We start from the raw sequence: 20,719 nt of genomic DNA, 5'->3' as shown, positions 1-20,719 counted from the left end.
AGAAGAGAAAGGGAAATCTCTCCCAGCAGCCTCAGAAGCAGCGGATTAAAACTCCACAAACAACTTGATGTGCCTGCATCTGTTGAATAACTGAATAGACAATGAATCATCCAAAATTCAGGAGGTGGACTTTGGGAGCAGGATATATTAATTTTTCCCCTTTTCCTTTTTTTGTGAGTGTATATGTATATGCTTCTGGGTGAGATTTTGTCAGTATAGCTTTCCTTTATAATAGCTTTATTTTCCTTCACTATATTATATCCTCTTTCTTTCTTTATTTCTTTCTATTTTTTCTCCCTTTTACTCTGAGCTGTGTGGATGAAAAGCTCTTGGTGCTCCAGCCAGGCGTCAGGGCCGTGCCTCTGAGGTGGGAGAGCCAACTTCAGGACAGTGGTCCACAAGACACCTCCCAGGTCCACGTAATACTAAACGGCAAAAATCTCTCAGAGACCTCCATCTCAACATCAAGACCCAGTTTCACTCAACGACCAGCAAGCTACAGTGCTGGACACCCTATGCCAAACAACTAGCAAGACAGGAACACAGCCACATCCATTAGCAGAGAGGCTGTCTAAAATCATAATAAGGCCACAGACACCCCAAAATACACCACCAGACGTGGACGTGCCCCCCAGAAAGACAAGATCCAGCCTCATCCACCAGAACACAGGCACTAGTTCCCTCCACCAGGAAGCCTACACAACCCACTGAACCAACCTTAGCCACTGGGGACAGATACCAAAAACAATGGGAACTACGAACCTGCAGTCTGTGAAAAGGAGACCCCAAACACAGTAACATAAGCAAAATGAGAAGACAAAAAAAAACACAGCAGATGAAGGAGCAGGGTAAAAACACACCAGACCTAACAAATGAAGAGGAAATAGGCAGTCTACCTGAAGAAGAATTCAGAATAATGATAGTAAAGATGATCCAAAATCTTGGAAATATCATAGACAAAATGCAAGAAACATTTAACAGGGACATAGAAGAACTACAGAGGAACCAAGCAACAATGAAAAACACAATAAATGAAATTAAAAATACTCTAGAAGGGATCAATAGCATAATAACTGAGGCAGAAGAATGGGTAAGTGACCTGGAAGATAAAATAGTGGAAATAACTACTGCAGAGCAGAATAAAGGAAAAAGAATGAAAAGAACTGAGGACAGTCTCAGAGACCTCTGGGACAACATTAAATGCACCAACATACGAATTATAAGGGTCCCAGAAGAAGAAGAGAAAAAGAAAGGGACTGAGAAAATATTTGAAGAGATTATAATTGAAAACTTCCCTAATATGGGAAAGGAAATAGTTAATCAAGTCCAGGAAGCACAGAGAGTCCCATACAGGATAAATCCAAGGAGAAACACGCCAAGACACATATTAATCAAACTATCAAAAATTAAATATAAGGAAAACATATTAAAAGCAGCAAGGGAAAAACAAAAAAAATAACACACAAGGGAATCCCCATAAGGTTAACAGCTGATCTTTCAGCAGAAATTCTGCAAGCCAGAAGGGAGTGGCAGGATATACTTAAAGTGATGAAGGAGAAAAAGCTACAGCCAAGATTACTCTACCCAGCAAGGATCACATTCAGATGTGATGGAGAAATTAAAACCTTTACAGACAAGCAAAAGCTGAGAGAGTTCAGCACCACCAAACCAGCTTTACAACAAATGCTAAAGGAACTTCTCTAGGCAAGAAACACAAGAGAAGGAAAACACCTACAATAACAAACTCAAAACATTTAAGAAAATGGGAATAGGAACATACATATCGATAATAACTTTGAATGTAAATGGATTAAATGCTCCCACCAAAAGACACAGACTGGCTGAATGGATACAAAAACAAGACCCGTATATATGCTGTCAACAAGAGACCCACTTCAGACCTAGAGACACATACAGACTGAAAGTGAGGGGATGGAAAAAGATATTCCATGCAAATAGAAATCAAAAGAAAGTTGGAGTAGCAATTCTCATATAAGACAAAATAGACTTTAAAATAAAGAATATTACAAGAGACAAAGAAGGACACTATGTAATGATCAAGGGATCAATCCAAGAGGAAGGTATAACAATTGTAAATATTTATGCACCCAACATAGGAGCACCTCAATACATAAGGCAAATACTAACAGCCATAAAAGGGGAAATCGACAGCAACACAATCATAATAGGGGACTTTAACACCCCACTTTCACCAATGGACAGATCATCCAAAATGAAAATAAATAAGGACACACAAGCTTTAAATGATACATGAAACAAGATGGAATTAATTGATATTTATAGGACATTCCACCCAAAAACAACAGAATACACATTTTTCTCAAGTGCTCATGGAACATTCTCCAGGATAGATCATATCTGGGGTCACAAATCAAGCCTTGGTAAATTTAAGAAAATTGAAATTGTATCAAGTATCTTTTCTGACCACAACACTATGAGACTAGATATCAATTACAGGAAAAGATCTTTAAAAAATACAAACGTATGGAGGCTACACAATACACTACTTAATAACGAAGTGATCACTGAAGAAATCAAAGGGGAAATCAAAAAATACCTAGAAACAAATGACAATGGAGACACGACGACCCAAAACCTATGGGACGCAGCAAAAGCAGTGCTAAGAGGGAAGTTTATAGCAATACAAGCCTACCTCAAGAAACAGGAAACATCTCGAATAAACAACCTAACCTTGCACCTAAAGCAATTAGAGAAAGAAGAACAAAAAAACCCGAAAGCTAGCAGAAGGAAAGAAATCATAAAGATCAGGTCAGAAATAAATGAAAAAGAAATGAAGGAAACAATAGCAAAAATCAAGGAAACTAAAAGCTGGTTCTTTGAGAAGATAAACAAAATTGATAAGCCATTAGCCAGACTCATCAAGAGAACAAGGGAGAAGACTCAAATCAATAGAATTAGAAATGAAAAAGGAGAAGTAACCACTGACACTGCAGAAATACAAACGATCATGAGAGATTACTACAAGCAACTCTATGCCAATAAAATGGACAACCTGGAAGAAATGGACAGATTCTTAGAAATGCACAACCTGCCGAGACTGAACCAGGAAGAAATAGCAAATATGAACAGACCAATCACAAGCACTGAAATTGAAACTGTGATTAAAAACCTTCCAACAAACAAAAGCCCAAGACCAGATGGCTTCACAGGTGAATTCTATCAAACATTTAGAGAAGAGCTAACACCTATCCTTCTCAAACTCTTCCAAAATATTGCAGAGGGAGGAAGACTCCCAAACTCATTCTATGAGGCCACCATCACCCTGATACCAAAACCAGACAAAGATGTCACAAAGAAAGAAAACTACAGGCCAATATCACTGATGAACATAGATGCAAAAATCCTCAACAAATTACTAGCAAACAGAATCCAACAGCACATTAAAAGGATCATTCACCATGATCAAGTGGGGTTTATCCCAGGAATGCAAGGATTCTTCAATATATGCAAATCAATCAATGTGATACGCCATATTAACAAATTGAAGGAGAAAAACCATATGATCATCTCAATAGATGCAGAGAAAGCTTTCGACAAAATTCAACACCCATTTATGATAAAAGCCCTGCAGAAAGTAGGCATGGAGGGAACTTTCCTCAACATAATAAAGGCCATATATGACAAACCCACAGCCAACATTGTCCTCAATGGTGAAAAACTGAAACCATTTCCACTATGATCAGGAACACGACAAGGTTGCCCACCCTCACCACTATTATTCAACATAGTTTTGGAAGTGTTAGCCACAGCAATCAGAGAAGAAAAAGAAATAAAAGGAATCCAAATCGGAAAAGAAGAAGTAAAGCTGTCACTGTTTGCAGATGACATGATACTATACATAGAGAATCCTAAAGATGCTACCAGAAAACTCCTAGAGCTAATCAATGAATTTGGTAAAGTAGCAGGATACAAAATTAATGCACAGAAATTTATTGCATTTCTATACACTAATGATGAAAAATCTGAAAGTGAAATTAAGAAAACACTCCCTTTTACCATTGCAACAAAAGGAATAAAATATCTAGGAATAAACCTACCTAAGGAGACAAAAGACTTGTATGCAGAAAATTGTAAGACACTGATGAAAGAAATTAAAGATGATACAAATAGATGGAGAGATATACCATGTTCCTGGATTGGAAGAATCAACATTGTGAAAATGACTCTACTACCCAAAGCAATCTACAGATTCAATGCAATCCTTATCAAACTACCACTGGCATTTCTCACAGAACTAGAACAAAAAATTTCGCAATTTGTATGGAAACACAAAAGACCCCGAATAGCCAAAGCAATCTTGAGAACGAAAAATGGAGCTGGGGGAATCAGGCTCCCTGACTTCAGACTATATTACAAAGCTACAGTAATCAAGACAGTTTGGTACTGGCACAAAAACAGAAATATAGATCAATGGAACAGGATAGAAAGCCCAGAGATAAACCCACGCACATATGGTCACCTTATCTTTGATAAAGGAGGCAAGCATATACAGTGGAGAAAAGACAACCTCTTCAATTAGTGATGCTGGGAATATTGGACAGATACATGTAAAAGTATGAAATTAGAACACTCCCTGACACCATGCACAAAAATAACCTCAAAATGGATTAAAGACCTAAGTGTAAGGCCAGACACTATCAAACTCTTAGAGGAAAACATAGGCAGATACTCTATGACATACATCACAGCAAGATTCTTTTTAACCCAGCTCCCAGAGAAATGGAAATAAGAACACAAATAAACAAATGGGACCTAATGAAACTTAAAAGCTTTTGCACAGCAAAGGAAACCATAAACAAGACCAAAAGACAACCATCAGAATGGGAGAAAATATTTGCCAATAAAGCAACTGACAAAGGATTAATCTCCAAGATTTACAAGCAGCTCATGCAGCTCAATAACAAAAAAACGAACAACCCAATCCAAAAATGGGCAGAAGACCTAAATAGACATTTCTCCAAAGAAGATAAACAGATTGCCAACAAACACATGAAAGAATGCCCAACATCATTAATCATTAGAGAAATGCAAATCAAAACTACAATGAGATATCATCTCACACCAGTCAGAATGGCCATCATCAAAAAATCTAGAAACAATAAATGCTGGAGAGGGTGTGGAGGAAAGGGAACACTCTTGCACTGTTGGTGGGAATGTAAATTGATACAGCCACTATGGAGAACAGTATGGAGGTTCCTTAAAAAACTACAAATAGAACTACCATACGACCCAGCGATCCCACTACTGGGCATATACCCTGAGAAAACCATAGTTCAAAAAGAGTCATGTACCAAAATGTTCACTGCAGCTCTATTTACAATAGCCAGGACATGGAAGCAACCTAAGTGTCCATCATCGGATGAATGGATAAAGAAGATGTGGCACATATATACATTGGAATATTACTCAGCCATAAAAAGAAATGAAATGGAGGTATTTGTAATGAGGTGGATGGAGTTAGAGTCTGTCATACAGAGTGAAGTAAGTCAGAAAGAGAAAAACATATACAGTATGCTAACACATATATATGGAATCTACGGGGAAAAAAAAAAAGGCCATGAAAAACCAAGTGGCAAGACGGGAATAAAGACACAGACCTACTAGAGAATGGACTTGAGGATATGGGGAGGGGGAGGGGTGAGATGTGACAGGGTGAGAGAGTGTCATGGACATATATACACTACCAAATGTAAAATAGATAGCTAGTGGGAAGCAGCCGCATAGCACAGGGAGATCAGCTCGGTGTTTTGTGACCACCTAGAGGGGTGGGATGGGGAGGGTGGGAGGGAGGGAGATGCAAGAGGGAAGTGATATGGGAACATATATATATGTATAACTGATTCACTTTGTTATAAAGCAGAAACTAACACAGCACTGTAAAGCTATTATACTTCAATAAAGATGTTTAAAATAAAATACTAGCAAACACAATCTAGCAACACAAGGATCATACTCTATGATCATGTGGGATTTATCCCAGGGATGCAAGGATTCTTCAATATACACAAATCAATCAATGTGATACACCATATTAACAAAATGAAGAACAAAAACTATATGATCATCTCAATAGATGCAGAAAAAGCTTTTGACAAAATTCAACACCATTTATGATAAAAACCCTCCAGAAAGTGGGCATAGAGGGAACCTACCTCAACATAATAAAAGCCATATGTGACAAACCCACAGCAAACATCATTCTCAGTTGTGAAAAACTGAAAGCATTTCCTCTAAGATCAGGAACAAGACAAGGATGCTTACTTTTGCCACTTTTATTCAATGTACTTTCAGAAGTCCTAGCCATGGCAATCAGAGAAGAAAAAAAATAAAAGGAATCCAAATTGGAAAGGAAGAAGTAAAACTGTCACTGTTTGCAGATGACATGATACTATACATAGAGAATCCTAAAGATGCCACCAGAAAACCACGAGAGCTAATCATATGAATTTGGTAAAGTTGCAGGATACAAAATTAATGCACAGAAATCTCTTGCATTCCTATACACTAACAATGAAAGATCAGAAAGAGAAATTAAGGAAACAATCCCATTCACCATTGCAACAAAAAGAATAATATACCTAGGAATAAACCTACCTAGGGAGACAAAAGACCTGTATGCAGAAAACTACAAGACATTGATGAAAGAAATTAAAGATGATACAAACAGATGGAGAAATATACCATGTTCTTGGATTGGAAGAATCAATATTGTGAAAATGACTATACTACCCAAAGCAATCTACAGATTCAATGCAATCCCTATCAAACTACCAATGGCATTTTTTACAGAACTAGAACAAACAATCTTAAAATTTGTATGGAGACACAAAAGACCCTAAATAGCCAAGGCAGTCTTGAGGGAATAAAACGGAGCTGAAAGAATCAGACTTCCTGACTTCAGACTCTACTACAGAGCTACAGTAATCAAGACAATATGGTACTGGCACAAAAACAGAAACATAGATCAATGGAACAAGATAGAAAGCCCAGAGATAAACCCATGCACCTATGGTCAACTAATCTATGACAAAGGAGGCCAAGATATACAATGGAGAAAAGACAGTCTCTTCAATAAGTGGTGCTGGGAAAACTGGACAGATACATGTTAAAGAATGATATTAGAATACTCCCTAACACCATACACAAAAATAAACTCAAAATGGATTAGGGACCTAAATATAAGACTGGACACTATAAAACTCTTAGAGGAAAACATAGGAAGAACACTCTTTGACATAAATCACAGCAAGATCTTTTTTGATCCACCTCCTAGAGTAATGGAAATAAAAACAAAAATAAACAAGTGGGACCTAATGAAACTTCAAAGCTTTTGCACAGCAAAGGAAATCATAAACAAGACGAAAAGATAACCCTCAGAATGGGAGAAAATATTTGCAAACGAATCAACGGACAAAGGATTAATCTCCAAAATATATAAACAGCTCATTCAGCTCAATATTAAAGAAACAAACACCCCAATCCAAAAATGGGCAGAAGACCTAAATAGACATTTCTCCAAAGAAGACATACAGACGGCCACGAAGCATATGAAAAGATGCTCAACATCACTAATTATTAGAGAAATGCAAATCAAAACTACAATGAGGTATCACCTCACTCCTGTTAGAGTGGGCACCATCAGAAAATCTACAAACAACAAATGCTGGAGAGGGTGTGGAGAAAAGGGAGCCCTCTTGCACTGTTCGTGGGAATGTAAATTGATACAGCCACTATGGAGAACAATATGGAGGTTCCTTCAAAAACTAAAAATAGAATTACCATATGACCCAGCAATCCCACTACTGGGCATATACCCAGAGAAAACCGTAATTCAAAAAGACACATGCACCGGAATGTTCATTGCAGCACTATTTACAATAGCCAGGTCATGGAAGCAACCTAAATGCCCATCAACCGACAAATGGATAAAGAAGTTGTGGTACATATATACAATGGAATATTACTCAGCCATAAAAAGGAACGAAATTGAGTCATTTGTTGAGAAGTGGATGGATCTAGAGACTGTCATACAGAGTGAAGTAAGTCAGAAAGAGAAAAACAAATATCGTATATTAATGCATGTATGTGGAACCTAGAAAAATGGTACAGATGAGCCGGTTTGCAGGGCAGAAGTTGAGACACAGATGTAGAGAATGGACATATGGACACCAAGGGGGGAAAACTGCGGTGGGGTGGGGATGGTGGTGTGCTGAATTGGGCGATTGGGATTGACATGTATACACTGATGTGTATAAAATTGATGCCTAATAAGAACCTGCAGTATAAACAAGCAAACAAAACAACTAATACTAAACTTTCATTGGGTTATTTGTATGGAAATATGTTAATATAAATGTTTCAGACATTACATGAAATTTCTAAAAATCTTATATTTGTATTTGTATGGAAATATGTATGGAAATATGTTAATATAAATGTTTCAGACATTATATGAAATTTCTAAAAATCTTGTATTTGTATGGAAATATGTATGGAAATATGTTAATATAAATGTTTCAGACATTACATGAAATTTCTAAAAATCTTATATGTTCTGGTATAATGTTATAAGTAATAATCCTAGTTATTACTTTAAAAAAATATATATGGTACTGGCACAAAAACAGAAATATAGATCAATGGAACAGGATTGAAAGCCCAGAGATAAACCCATGCACCTATGGTCAACTATCTATGACAAAGGAGGCAAGGATATACAATGGAGAAAAGACAGTCTCTTCAACAAGTGGTGCTGGGAAACCTGGACAGCTACATGTAAAAGGATGAAATTACAACACTCCCTAACACCATACACAAAAATAAACTCAAAATGGATTAAAGACCTAAATGTAAGGCCGGACACTATAAAACTCTTAGAGGAAAACATAGGAAAAACACTCTTTGACATAAGTCAAAGAAAGATCTTTTTTGATCCACCTCCTAGAGCAATGGAAATAAAAACAAAAATAAACAAATGAAACTTAAAAGCTTTTGCACAGCAGAGGAAATTACAAATAAGACGAAAAGACAACCCTCAGAATGGGAGAAAATATTTGCAAACGTATCAATGGACAAAGGATAAATCTCCAAAATATATAGACAGCTCATGCAGCTCAATATTAAAAAAATGAACATCTCAATCAAAAAATGGTCAGAAGACCTAGATTGACATTTCTCCAAAGGAGACATACAGATGGCCAAGAAGCACATGAAAAGATGCTCAACATCACTAATTATTAGAGAAATGCAAATCAAAACTCCAATGAGGTATCATCTCACACTAGTTAGAATGGGCATCATTAGAAAATCTACAAACAACAAATGCTGGAGCGGGTGTGGAGAAAAGGGAACCCTCTTGCACTATTTGTGGGAATGTAAATTGATACAGCCACTATGGAGAACAGTATGGAGGTTCCTCAAAAAACTAAAAATAGAATTACCATATGACCCAGCAATCCCACTACTAGGCATGTACCCAGAGAAAACCATAATTCAAAATGACACATGCACCCCAATGTTCATTGCAGCACTATTTACAATAGCCACGTCATGGAAGCAACATAAATGCCCATCAACAGACGAATGGATCAAGAAATTGTGGTACATATGTACAATGGAATATTACTCAGCCATAAAAGGGAACGAAATTGAGTCATCTGTAGGGACGAGGATGGATCTGGAGACTGTCATACCAAGTGAAGTAAGTCAGAAAGAGAAAAACAAACATCGTATATTAATGCATATATGTGGAATCTAGAAAAATGTTACAGATGAAACAGTTTGCAAAGCAGAAATTGAGACACAGATGTAGAGGACAAACGTATGGACACCAAGGGGGAAAGCAGGGGCTGGTTGGGGAGTGTTGGTGGTGGGATGAATTAGGAGATTGACATATATATACTAATATGTATAAAATAGGTAACAAATGAGAGCCTGCTGTATAAAAAATAAATAAAATAAAATTCAAAACTTGAAGGAAGAGGGAGGAGAGAAGATGGCGGAAGAGTAAGACGCGGAGATCACCTTCCTTCCCACAGATACAGTAGAAATACATCTACACGTGGAACTGCTCCTATAGAACACCCACTGAACGCTGGCAGAAAACGTCAGACCTCCCAAAAGGCAAGAAACTCCCCCCGTACTTGGGTAGGGCAAAAGAAAAAAGAAATAACAGAGACAAAAGAATAGGGACGGCACCTGCACCAGTGGGAGGGAGCTGTGAAGGAGGAAAGATTTCCACGCACTAGGAGCCCCTTCGCGGGCAGAGACTGCGGGTGGCAGAGGGGGGAAGCTTCGGAGCCACGGAGGAGAGCGCAGCCACAGAGGTGCGGAGGGCAAAGCGGAGAGATTCCCGCACTTCCCGCACGGAGGCTCGGCGCTGACCAGCACTCACCAGCCCGAGAGGCTTGTCTGCTCAGCCGCCGGGGCGGGCGGGGCTGGGAGCTGAGGCTCGGGCTTCGGTCGGATCGCAGGGAGAGGACTGGGGTTAGCGGCGTGAACACAGCCTGAAGGGGTTGGCGCACCACAGCTGGCTGGGAGGGAGACCGGGAAAAAGTCTGCAGCTGCCGAAGAGGCAAGAGACTTTTTCTTGCCTCTTTGTTTCGCGGCGCGCAAGGAGAGGGGATTCAGAGCGCCGCCTAAACGAACTCCAGAAACTGGCGCGAGCCGCGGCGATCAGCGCGGACCCCAGAGACGGGCGTGAGACGCTGGGGCTGCTGCTGCCGCCTCCAAGAAGCCTGTGTGCGAGCACAGGTCACTCTCCACACCGCCCCTCCCGGGAGCCCGTGAAGCCCGCCACTGCCAGGGTCCCGTGATCCAGGGACAACATCCCCCGGGAGAACGCACTGCGCGCCTCAGGCTGCTGCAACGTCACGCCGGCCTCTGACACCGCAGGCTCGCCCCGCCTCCTCTGTACCCCTCCCTCCCCGCGGCTTGGGTGAGCCAGAGTCCCCGAAGCAGCTGCTCCTTTAACCCTGTCCTGTCTGGGCGGGAACAGACGCCCTCAGGCGACCTACACTCAGAGGCGGGTCCAAATCCAAAGCTGATCCCCAGGAGCTGTGCGAACAGGGAAGAGGAGGGGAAATCTGTCCCAGCAGCCTCAGAAGAAGCGGATTAAAACTCCACAAACAACTTGATGTGCCTGCATCTGTTGAATACCTGAATAGACAACGAATCATCCCAAATTCAGGAGGTGGACTTTGGGAGCAGGATATATTAATTTTTCCCCTTTTCCTTTTTTTTTGTGAGTGTATATGTATATGCTTCTGGGGGAGATTTTGTCTGTATAGCTTTGCTTTACAATAGCTTTATTTTACTTCACTATATTATAGCTTCTTTCTTTCTTTCCTTTCTTTCTTTCTTTCTTTCCTTCCTTCCTTCCTTCCTTCCTCCTTCCTTCCTTCCTTCCTTCCTTCCTTTCTTTCTTTCTATTTTTTCTCCCTCTTACTCTGAGCCGTGTGGACGAAAGGCTCTTGGTGCTTCAGCCAGGCATCAGGGCCATACCTCGGAGGTGGGAGAGCCAACTTCAGGACACTGGTCCACAAGAGACCTCCCAGCTCCACGTAATACCAAACGGCAAAAATCTCTCAGAGATCTCCATCTCAACATCAAGACCCAGCATCACTCAATGACCAGCAAGCTACAGTGCTGAACACCCTATGCCAAACAACTAGCAAGACAGGAACACAGCCTCATCCATTAGCAGAGAGGCTGCCTAAAATCATAATAAGGCCACAGACACCCCAAAATACACCACCAGACGTGGACGTGCCCACCAGAAAGACAAGATCCAGCCTCATCCACCAGAGCTCAGGCACTAGTTCCCTCCACCAGGAAGCCTACACAACCCACTGAACCAACCTTAGCCACTGGGGACAGATACCAAAAACAACGGGAACTACAAACCTGCAACCTGTGATAAGGAGACCCCAAACACAGTAAGATAAGCAAAATGAGACGACAGAAAAACACACAGCAGATGAAGGAGCAGGGTCAAAACACACTAGACTTAACAAATGAAGAGGAAATAGGTAGTCTACCTGAAAAAGAATTCAGAATAATGATAGTAAGGATGATCCAAAATCTTGGAAATAGAATAGACAAAATGCAAGAAGCATTTAACAAGGACGTAGAAGAACTAAAGAGGAATCAAGCAATGATGAAAAACACAATAAATGAAATTAAAAATACTCTAGATGGGATCAATAGCAGAATAACTGAGGCAGAAGAAAGGATAAGTGAAGATAAAATGGTGGAAATAACTACTGCAGAGCAGGATAAAGAAAAAAGAATGAAAAGAACTGAGGACAGTCTCAGAGACCTCTGGGACAGCATTAAACGCACCAACATTCGAATTATATGGGTCCCAGAAGAAGAAGAGAAAAAGAAAGGGACTGAGAAAATATTTGAAGAGATTATATTTGAAAACTTCCCTAATATGGGAAAGGAAATAGTTAATCAAGTCCTGGAAGCACAGAGAGTCCCATACAGGATAAACCCAAGGAGAAACACGCCAAGACACATATTAATCAAACTGTCAAAAATTAAATATAAGGAAAACATATTAAAGGCAGCAAGGGAAAAAAAACAAATAACACACAAGGGAATCCCCATAAGGTTAACATCTGATCATTCAGCAGAAACTCTGCAAGCCAGAAGGGAGTGGCAAGATATACTTAAAGTCATGAAGGAGAAGAACCTACAACCAAGATTACTCTACCCAGCAAGGATCTCATTCAAATGTGATGGAGAAATTAAAACCTTTACAGACAAGCAAAAGCTGAGAGAGTTCAGCACTACCAAACCAGCTTTACAACAAATGCTAAAGGAACTTCTCTAGGCAAGAAACACAAGAGAAGGAAAACACCTACAATAACAAACCCAAAACATTTAAGAAAATGGGAATAGGAACATACATATCGATAATTACCTTGAATGTAAATGGATTAAATGCTCCCACCAAAAGACACAGGCTGGCTGAATGGATACAAAAACAAGACCCATATATATGCTGTCTACAAGAGACCCACTTCAGACCTAGAGACACATACAGACTGAAAGTGAAGGGATGGAAAAAGATATTCCATGCAAATGGAAATCAAAAGAAAGCTGGAGTAGCAATTCTCATATCAGACAAAATAGACTTTAAAATAAAGACTATTACAAGAGACAAAGAAGGACACTATATAATGATCAAGGGATCGATCCAAGAGGAAGGTATAACAATTGTAAATATTTATGCACCCAACATAGGAGCACCTCAATACATAAGGCAAGTACTAACAGCCATAAAAGGGGAAATCGACAGCAACACAATCATAGTAGGGGACTTTAACACCCCACTTTCACCAATGGACAGATCATCCAAAATGAAAATAAATAAGGAAACACAAGCTTTAAATGATACATTAAACAAGATGGACTTAATTGATATTTATAGGACATTCCACCCAAAAACAACAGAATACACATTTTTCTCAAGTGCTCATGGAACATTCTCCAGGATAGATCATATCTTGGGTCACAAATCAAACCTTGGTAAATTTAAGAAAATTGAAATCGTATCAAGTATCTTTTCCGACCACAACGCTATGAGACTAGATATCAATTACAGGAAAAGATCTGTAAAAAATACAAACACATGGAGGCTACACAATACATTACTTAATAATGAAGTGATTACTGAAGAAATCAAAGGGGAAATCAAAAAATACCTAGAAATAAATGACAATGGAGATACGACGACCCAAAACCTATGGGACGCAGCAAAAGCAGTGCTAAGAGGGAAGTTTATAGCAATACAAGCCTACCTCAAGAAACAGGAAACATCTCGAATAAACAACCTAACCTTGCACCTAAAGCAATTAGAGAAAGAAGAACAAAAAAACCCCAAAGCCAGCAGAAGGAAAGAAATTATAAAGATCAGGTCAGAAATAAATGAAAAAGAAATGAAGGAAACAATAGCAAAAATCAATGAAACTAAAAGCTGGTTCTTTGAGAAGATAAACAAAATTGATAAACCATTAGCCAGACTCATCAAGAGAAAAAGGGAGAAGACTCAGATCAATAGAATTAGAAATGAAAAAGGAGAAATAACCACTGACACTGCAGAAATACAAACGATCATGAGAGATTACTACAAGCAACTCTATGCCAATAAAATGGACAACCTGGAAGAAATGGACAGATTCTTAGAAATGCACAAACTGCCGAGACTGAACCAGGAAGAAATAGAAAATATGAACAGACCAATCACAAGCACTGAAATTGAAACTGTGATTAAAAACCTTCCAACAAACAAAAGCCCAGGACCAGATGGCTTCACAGGTGAATTCTATCAAACATTTAGAGAAGAGCTAACACCTATCCTTCTCAAACTCTTCCAAAATATTGCAGAGGGAGGAACACTCCCAAACTCATTCTACGAGGCCACCATCACCCTGATACCAAAACCAGACAAAGATGTCACAAAGAAAGAAAACTACAGGCCAATATCACTGATGAACATAGATGCAAAAATCCTCAACAAAATACTAGCAAACAGAATCCAACAGCACATTAAAAGGATCATACACCATGATCAAGTGGGGTTTATCCCAGGAATGCAAGGATTCTTCAATATACGCAAATCAATCAATGTGATACACCATATTAACAAATTGAAGGAGAAAAACCATATGATCATCTCAATAGATGCAGAGAAAGCTTTCGACAAAATTCAACACCCATTTATGATAAAAGCCCTGCAGAAAGTAGGCATAGAGGGAACTTTCCTCAACATAATAAAGGCCATATATGACAAACCCACAGCCAACATTGTCCTCAATGGTGAAAAACTGAAACCATTTCCACTAAGATCAGGAACAAGACAAGGTTGCCCACTCTCACCACTATTATTCAACATAGTTTTGGAAGTGTTAGCCACAGCAATCAGAGAAGACAAAGAAATAAAAGGAATCCAAATCGGAAAAGAAGAAGTAAAGCTGTCACTATTTGCAGATGACATGATACTATACATAGAGAATCCTAAAGAGGCTACCAGAAAACTCCTAGAGCTAATCAATGAATTTGGTAAAGTAGCAGGATACAAAATTAATGCACAGAAATCGCTTGCATTTCTATACACTAATGACGAAAAATCTGAAAGGGAAATTAAGAAAACACTCCCGTTTACCATTGCAACAAAAAGAATAAGATATCTAGGAATAAACCTACCTAAGGAGACAAAAGACCTGTATGCAGAAAATTATAAGACACTGATGAAAGAAATTAAAGATGATACAAATAGATGGAGAGATATACCATGTTCCTGGATTGGAAGAATCAACATTGTGAAAATGACTCTACTACCCAAAGCAATCTACAGATTCAATGCAATCCCTATCAAACTACCACTGGCATTTTTCACAGAACTAGAACAAAAAATTTCACAATTTGTATGGAAACACAAAAGACCTCGAATAGCCAAAGCAATCTTGAGAACGAAAAATGGAGCTGGGGGAATCAGGCTCCCTGACTTCAGACTATACTACAAAGCTTCAGTAATCAAGACAGTTTGGTACTGGCACAAAAACAGAAATATAGATCAATGGAACAGGATAGAAAGCCCAGAGATAAACCCACACACATATGGTCACCTTATCTTTGATAAAGGAGGCAAGCATATACAGTGGAGAAAAGACAGCCTCTTCAATAAGTGGTGCTGGGAAAATTGGACAGGTACATGTAAAAGTATGAAATTAGAACACTCCCTGACACCATGCACAAAAATAAACTCCAAATGGATTAAAGACCTAAGTGTAAGGCCAGACACTATCAAACTCTTAGAGGAAAACATAGGCAGAACACTCTATGACATACATCACAGCAAGATTCTTTTTGACCCAGCTCCCAGAGAAATGGAAATAAGAACACAAATAAACAAATATGACCTAATGAAACTTAAAAGCTTTTGCACAGCAAAGGAAACCATAAACAAGACCAAAAGACAACCCTTAGAATGGGAGAAAATATTTGCAAATGAAGCAACTGACAAAGGATTAATCTCCAAGATTTACAAGCAGCTCATGCAGCTCAATAACAAAAAAACGAACAACCCAATCCAAAAATGGGCAGAAGACCTAAATAGACATTTCTCCAAAGAAGATATACAGATGGCCTACAGACACATGAAAGAATGCTCAACATCATTAATCATTAGAGAAATGCAAATCAAAACTACAATGAGATATCATCTCACACCGGTCAGAATGGCCATCATCAAAAAATCTAGAAACAATAAATGCTGGAGAGGGTGTGGAGGAAAGGGAACACTCTTGCACTGTTGGTGGGAATGTAAATTGATACAGCCACTATGGAGAACAGTATGGAGGTTCCTTAAAAAACTACAAATAGAACTACCATACGACCCAGCAATTCCACTACTGGGCATATACCCTGAGAAAACCATAGGTCAAAAAGTGTCATGTACCACAATGTTCATTGCAGCTCTATTTACAATAGCCAGGACATGGAAGCAACCTAAATGTCCATCGACAGACGAATGGATAAAGAAGATGTGGCACATATATACAATGGAATATTACTCAGCCATAAAAAGAAATGAAATGGAGGTATTTGTAATGAGGTGGATAGAGTTAGAGTCTGTCATACAGAGTGAAGTAAGTCAGAAAGAGAAAAACAAATACAGTATGCTAACACATATATACGGAATCTAAGGAAAAAAAAAAAAAAAGGCCATGAAGAACCTAGTGGCAAGACGGGAATAAAGACACAGACCTACTAGAGAATAGACTTGAGGATATGGGGAGGGGGTGGGGTGAGATGTGACAGGGTAAGAGAGTGTCATGGACATATATACACTACCAAATGTAAAATAGATAGCTAGTGGGAAGCAGCCGCATAGCCCAGGGAGATCAGCTCGGTGCTTTGTGACCACCTAGAGGAGTGGGATGGGGAGGGTGGGAGGGAGGGAGATGCAAGAGGGAAGAGAAATGGGAACATATTGTATATGTATAACTGATTCACTTTGTTATAAAGCAGAAGCTAACACACTATTGTAAGGCAATTATACTTCAATAAAGATGTTTAAAAAAAAAAAAAAATGAGAAAAAAAAAAAAAAAAAACTTGAAGGAAAAAAGAACTATTGATGGAGATATTTTTGTGAATACTTTTGATTTTTTTTTACACGTGTGTTTCTTCACAGCTTTATTTTTAAAATCACAAGCAGTTCAAAGTGACCATCATTGAGGCCTCTGTTAAAAGATTTTCCATCAGAGCTACCCCAGTTTTAAGTTTAAACAATATTGCACTTTAAGATGAATTTAACTTTCAGGATCTTCTTCAAAAAGCAAAGTATTGCTTCCACCTGTGCTTTTCATAGACTAAAAGCATACCGCAGAAAACTCAACTTAAAAATTAACACTGCAGCGTACAGTAACATAATAAATTACCTGCCCATTTTATAATCCTAGAGAACAGTTCATTGTAAGAAACTGTTTAACCCATAATTAGTATAAAGTGTGCACAACATTTTTCATTCATTGGTCCAAGATACGAAGGTTCCCAGATACAATCTTGTTCTCTAATACTGCTCCAGGTGGGATGTCAATTCGGTCACCATGATTTGCGATAATGATAACCGTTCCCTTTAATGAAACATTCTTGCCAAATGTTACATCTCCTGAAACTGTGAGGTTATCCAATTCAAGCATATCTGGTATACTTTCAAATCTCCTTAGATAATCCTGAACCTTCATAAAAGGACTGCCTAATTTAACCAAGGGCACTGTAGGAAATTCCCACTTTTCACTCATTGTCAGAGATCCTGCATTAAGGCCATAAAGTTTTGACATCACAAGCAAGAGATCTGATGTGGTTTTGACAGGCAGAAAACGGCTCCTAGGAACATTAATACCTAGAGAGTTCTCAAAACTTTTAATGGCAGCCTCTACTGCAGTTTCCAACTGAATGACATTCAGGCCTCCATCCAAAGTCTTTGGATTTACAATGATTTCCATGTCAATAGCATTCTGCTCCTGCAGTCTTTTAACTGCTGCCAGAGAGATCCATAGGTTGTTTGTATTACATATTTTGAATTTTGATACAGATTTGAACTCATTAACATGTGCTTTTGGCACTTGAGCAATTTCCACCAGTCTCAATTTGCCTTCATACTGAGTGAATGTCCCACCCTTTACATCTGCACGTGTTTTATTTGTGACTTCCATGACAAATTCACAAGGTTTTCCATTGGGTGGTTTTGTTAGATGATTAAGAATATAAAGATCCACTTTGGCACCCAGATTATCTATGTTGACACAAAAATATACTCTTTGCCTTCTCCTATAAAGGTATCGAGGAAACCAGAGTTGTAGAAACTGGCGTAAATATCTCCATGACTCGGAGGGTACCAGGCTTCTGTATTTTCCCCTGAGAACGATACATTGTTTGCTTTAGGTAGTAAAGATTCTTTATTAATCCTTAGGTACCTGCTTTGATTAAAAGTGTAGATTTTCACATGACAGTGATTATACTTCTGTAGTATTTTTTTTGTATCTTCATCCATGTTTTCTGTATCTGTGAGTCTGTTTCTGTTTTCCTGTATACCTTCATTTGTACTATTTTTTAGATTCCACATATAAGTGATATCATACAGTATTGGTCTTTCTCTGTCTGATTTATTTCACTAAACATAATATTCTCTAGGTCCATTCACATTGCTGCAAATGGCAGAATTTCATTCTTTTTAATGGCTGAGTAATATTCTATCGTATATATTTACCACATCTTCTTTATCCTTTTGTCTGTTGATGGACACTTGGGTTGTTTCCATATCTTGTCTATTGTAAATAGTACTGCTATGAACATTGAGGTGCATGTATCTTTTTGAATTAGTGTCTGAATTTTTTCTGGATATATATCCAGAAGTGGAATTGCTGGATTTGACTATTCTTTAGATGAAAAATAGTTTGTGATTCATAGATGAACCAAGCCAATTTAACTCAATATTATTGATTGAAAGCTGACAGGCAGGTAGGAAACCAGGATTCACTGAGATTATCCTATCATTTAACCTTCCAACAACAGTTTTTGGGGAAAAGGTTATTTTTTCCTATGTTACAGGTGATAACTTGCTTAAGATCAGGCACCTCCTTAGGGACAAGACTAAGATTGTAACTTGGGCTCATGGGATGACTTGTTTAGGAATAGCAATTCTGGCTCTACTTACGGAATTTCTTTCTACTTTGAAGATTACAAGAAACAAGGGAAAGAGGAAACTACTTGGTCATCATGATTTGAAAAAAATTTTATAGAATTTATCAGTTCTGGAAAAAATTACAACAAAGGAGTAATTTTACTAGAGAAGAAGCGCAGAGGATCAAAATTCTCCCCAAGACCCCTCGTTTCACCTTTGGAAGAGGATTAAAGCTGGTACATGGCAAATAAAACTTCCAGCCTGAAGTTTGCCAAAAAGTGAAAGAAGATTGTATTGTCTTTTTACTCTTGTCAGTGCAATCTTTCTAGCTCAAGGAAAAAGACTATCAAGCCATATGTGGTTTGACATAATTCCTGATGTCACTTGTATGAACTAACAGCATTTCCTGACTGTTCTGCTCTCCTTCGAGACTTCTTACATGTCATACTGGTTCAGATCCAACCACAAGGGTAGGGTAGGAGATTACACAATTAAATTGGTCCTTTTCTCCATTCAAAGTCAGAAAAGAAAGTAGATTCCTAATTTGGATCTGGAAGCAAATGGTTTTGAAAATATTTTTTATTGTATTTAGTCCTTGTCCCTTTCTTCTTCCATGGGTCTTGGGAGGAAGATTTTAATATTTCTTATATATGATTCAGGTCATCTACTTTAAAGTTAAATTTAGTTATTTAAGGTTGTGTCCAGTGAAAAGCTTTCTTTGGTGTACTTTCTAGAAATACAATGCTAATAATTAAGGAGGATCAGAAAAACTGCAATTCTTTGGAACAGACTATTCCAGCACAAAACTGAAACCATGTGCCTATTTCAAGGATATTTGAAAAGAACGCATGGAACATATCACATTTTGACTCATCTTGGGTTTAATGTCAGTGGGATGGAAAAGGAAGACTAAAATAACTGTCTAAACCTGATTATGATTCTTGACCTGTTAAGAATTTCTCTTACGATGTAGGAAGTGAGATTATCATCTTTTCAGAGGGGTCAACACCAGGGGAAGTGTTAGAAGAGTGTGTGGCAATCAAAATAAAAACAAAATAAAAATAAAACACACCCCCTCTTCTGCCCTAACACCTCATAAAAGTAAAATCCCAACCAAAACAATGAAAACCCAAGAGCTCTAAACAAATCCTAGTACACTGAAAGATCCCAATAAAAATATGTAGTATTATATATAAAAAAATATCAGGATGCTTTGAAAGCTGTGGGACATCTAGCCAGATGGGGACAGGGTATAAAAAGATAGAAAAAGTAAAGTTCTGCTGTAATCATAAGGTATTTCCAAAAACCTCTGGAAAAATCCTTAAGGGCATGATCTGTGAATTCACTCCACATCATAAGGCATCTTTGCCAGTTTTGGTTCCTTTACTTTCAGAGTTCATCAGTGAGCCTGTTACACATTAAGACTTGATTTTAAAATAAAGTCCTTAAAGAGTCTGAAAAAGAATATATATATATATATA

At 38.4% G+C, this 20,719-nt stretch overlaps 1 protein-coding gene across 1 annotated transcript; it reads right to left on the bottom strand.

Moving 5' to 3' along the window:
- Positions 1-17,494: 17,494 nt before the first annotated feature.
- LOC132366382 (UTP--glucose-1-phosphate uridylyltransferase-like) lies at positions 17,495-18,620 on the bottom strand (the record flags this gene model as incomplete). The annotated part of the gene is given in 2 exon segments (XM_059923954.1): positions 17,495-18,359; positions 18,362-18,620. Coding segments are annotated over 2 exon segments (1,038 nt in total), but the record flags the coding sequence as incomplete, so codon positions are not given.
- Positions 18,621-20,719: the final 2,099 nt, after the last annotated feature.

The sequence above is a fragment of the Balaenoptera ricei genome, chromosome 5 (genome assembly GCF_028023285.1).
Source record: "Balaenoptera ricei isolate mBalRic1 chromosome 5, mBalRic1.hap2, whole genome shotgun sequence".
Classification (NCBI taxonomy): domain Eukaryota; kingdom Metazoa; phylum Chordata; class Mammalia; order Artiodactyla; family Balaenopteridae; genus Balaenoptera; species Balaenoptera ricei.
The sequence above is the reverse complement of the archived record's forward strand: the minus strand, read 5'-3'. Positions and strand labels throughout refer to the sequence as shown.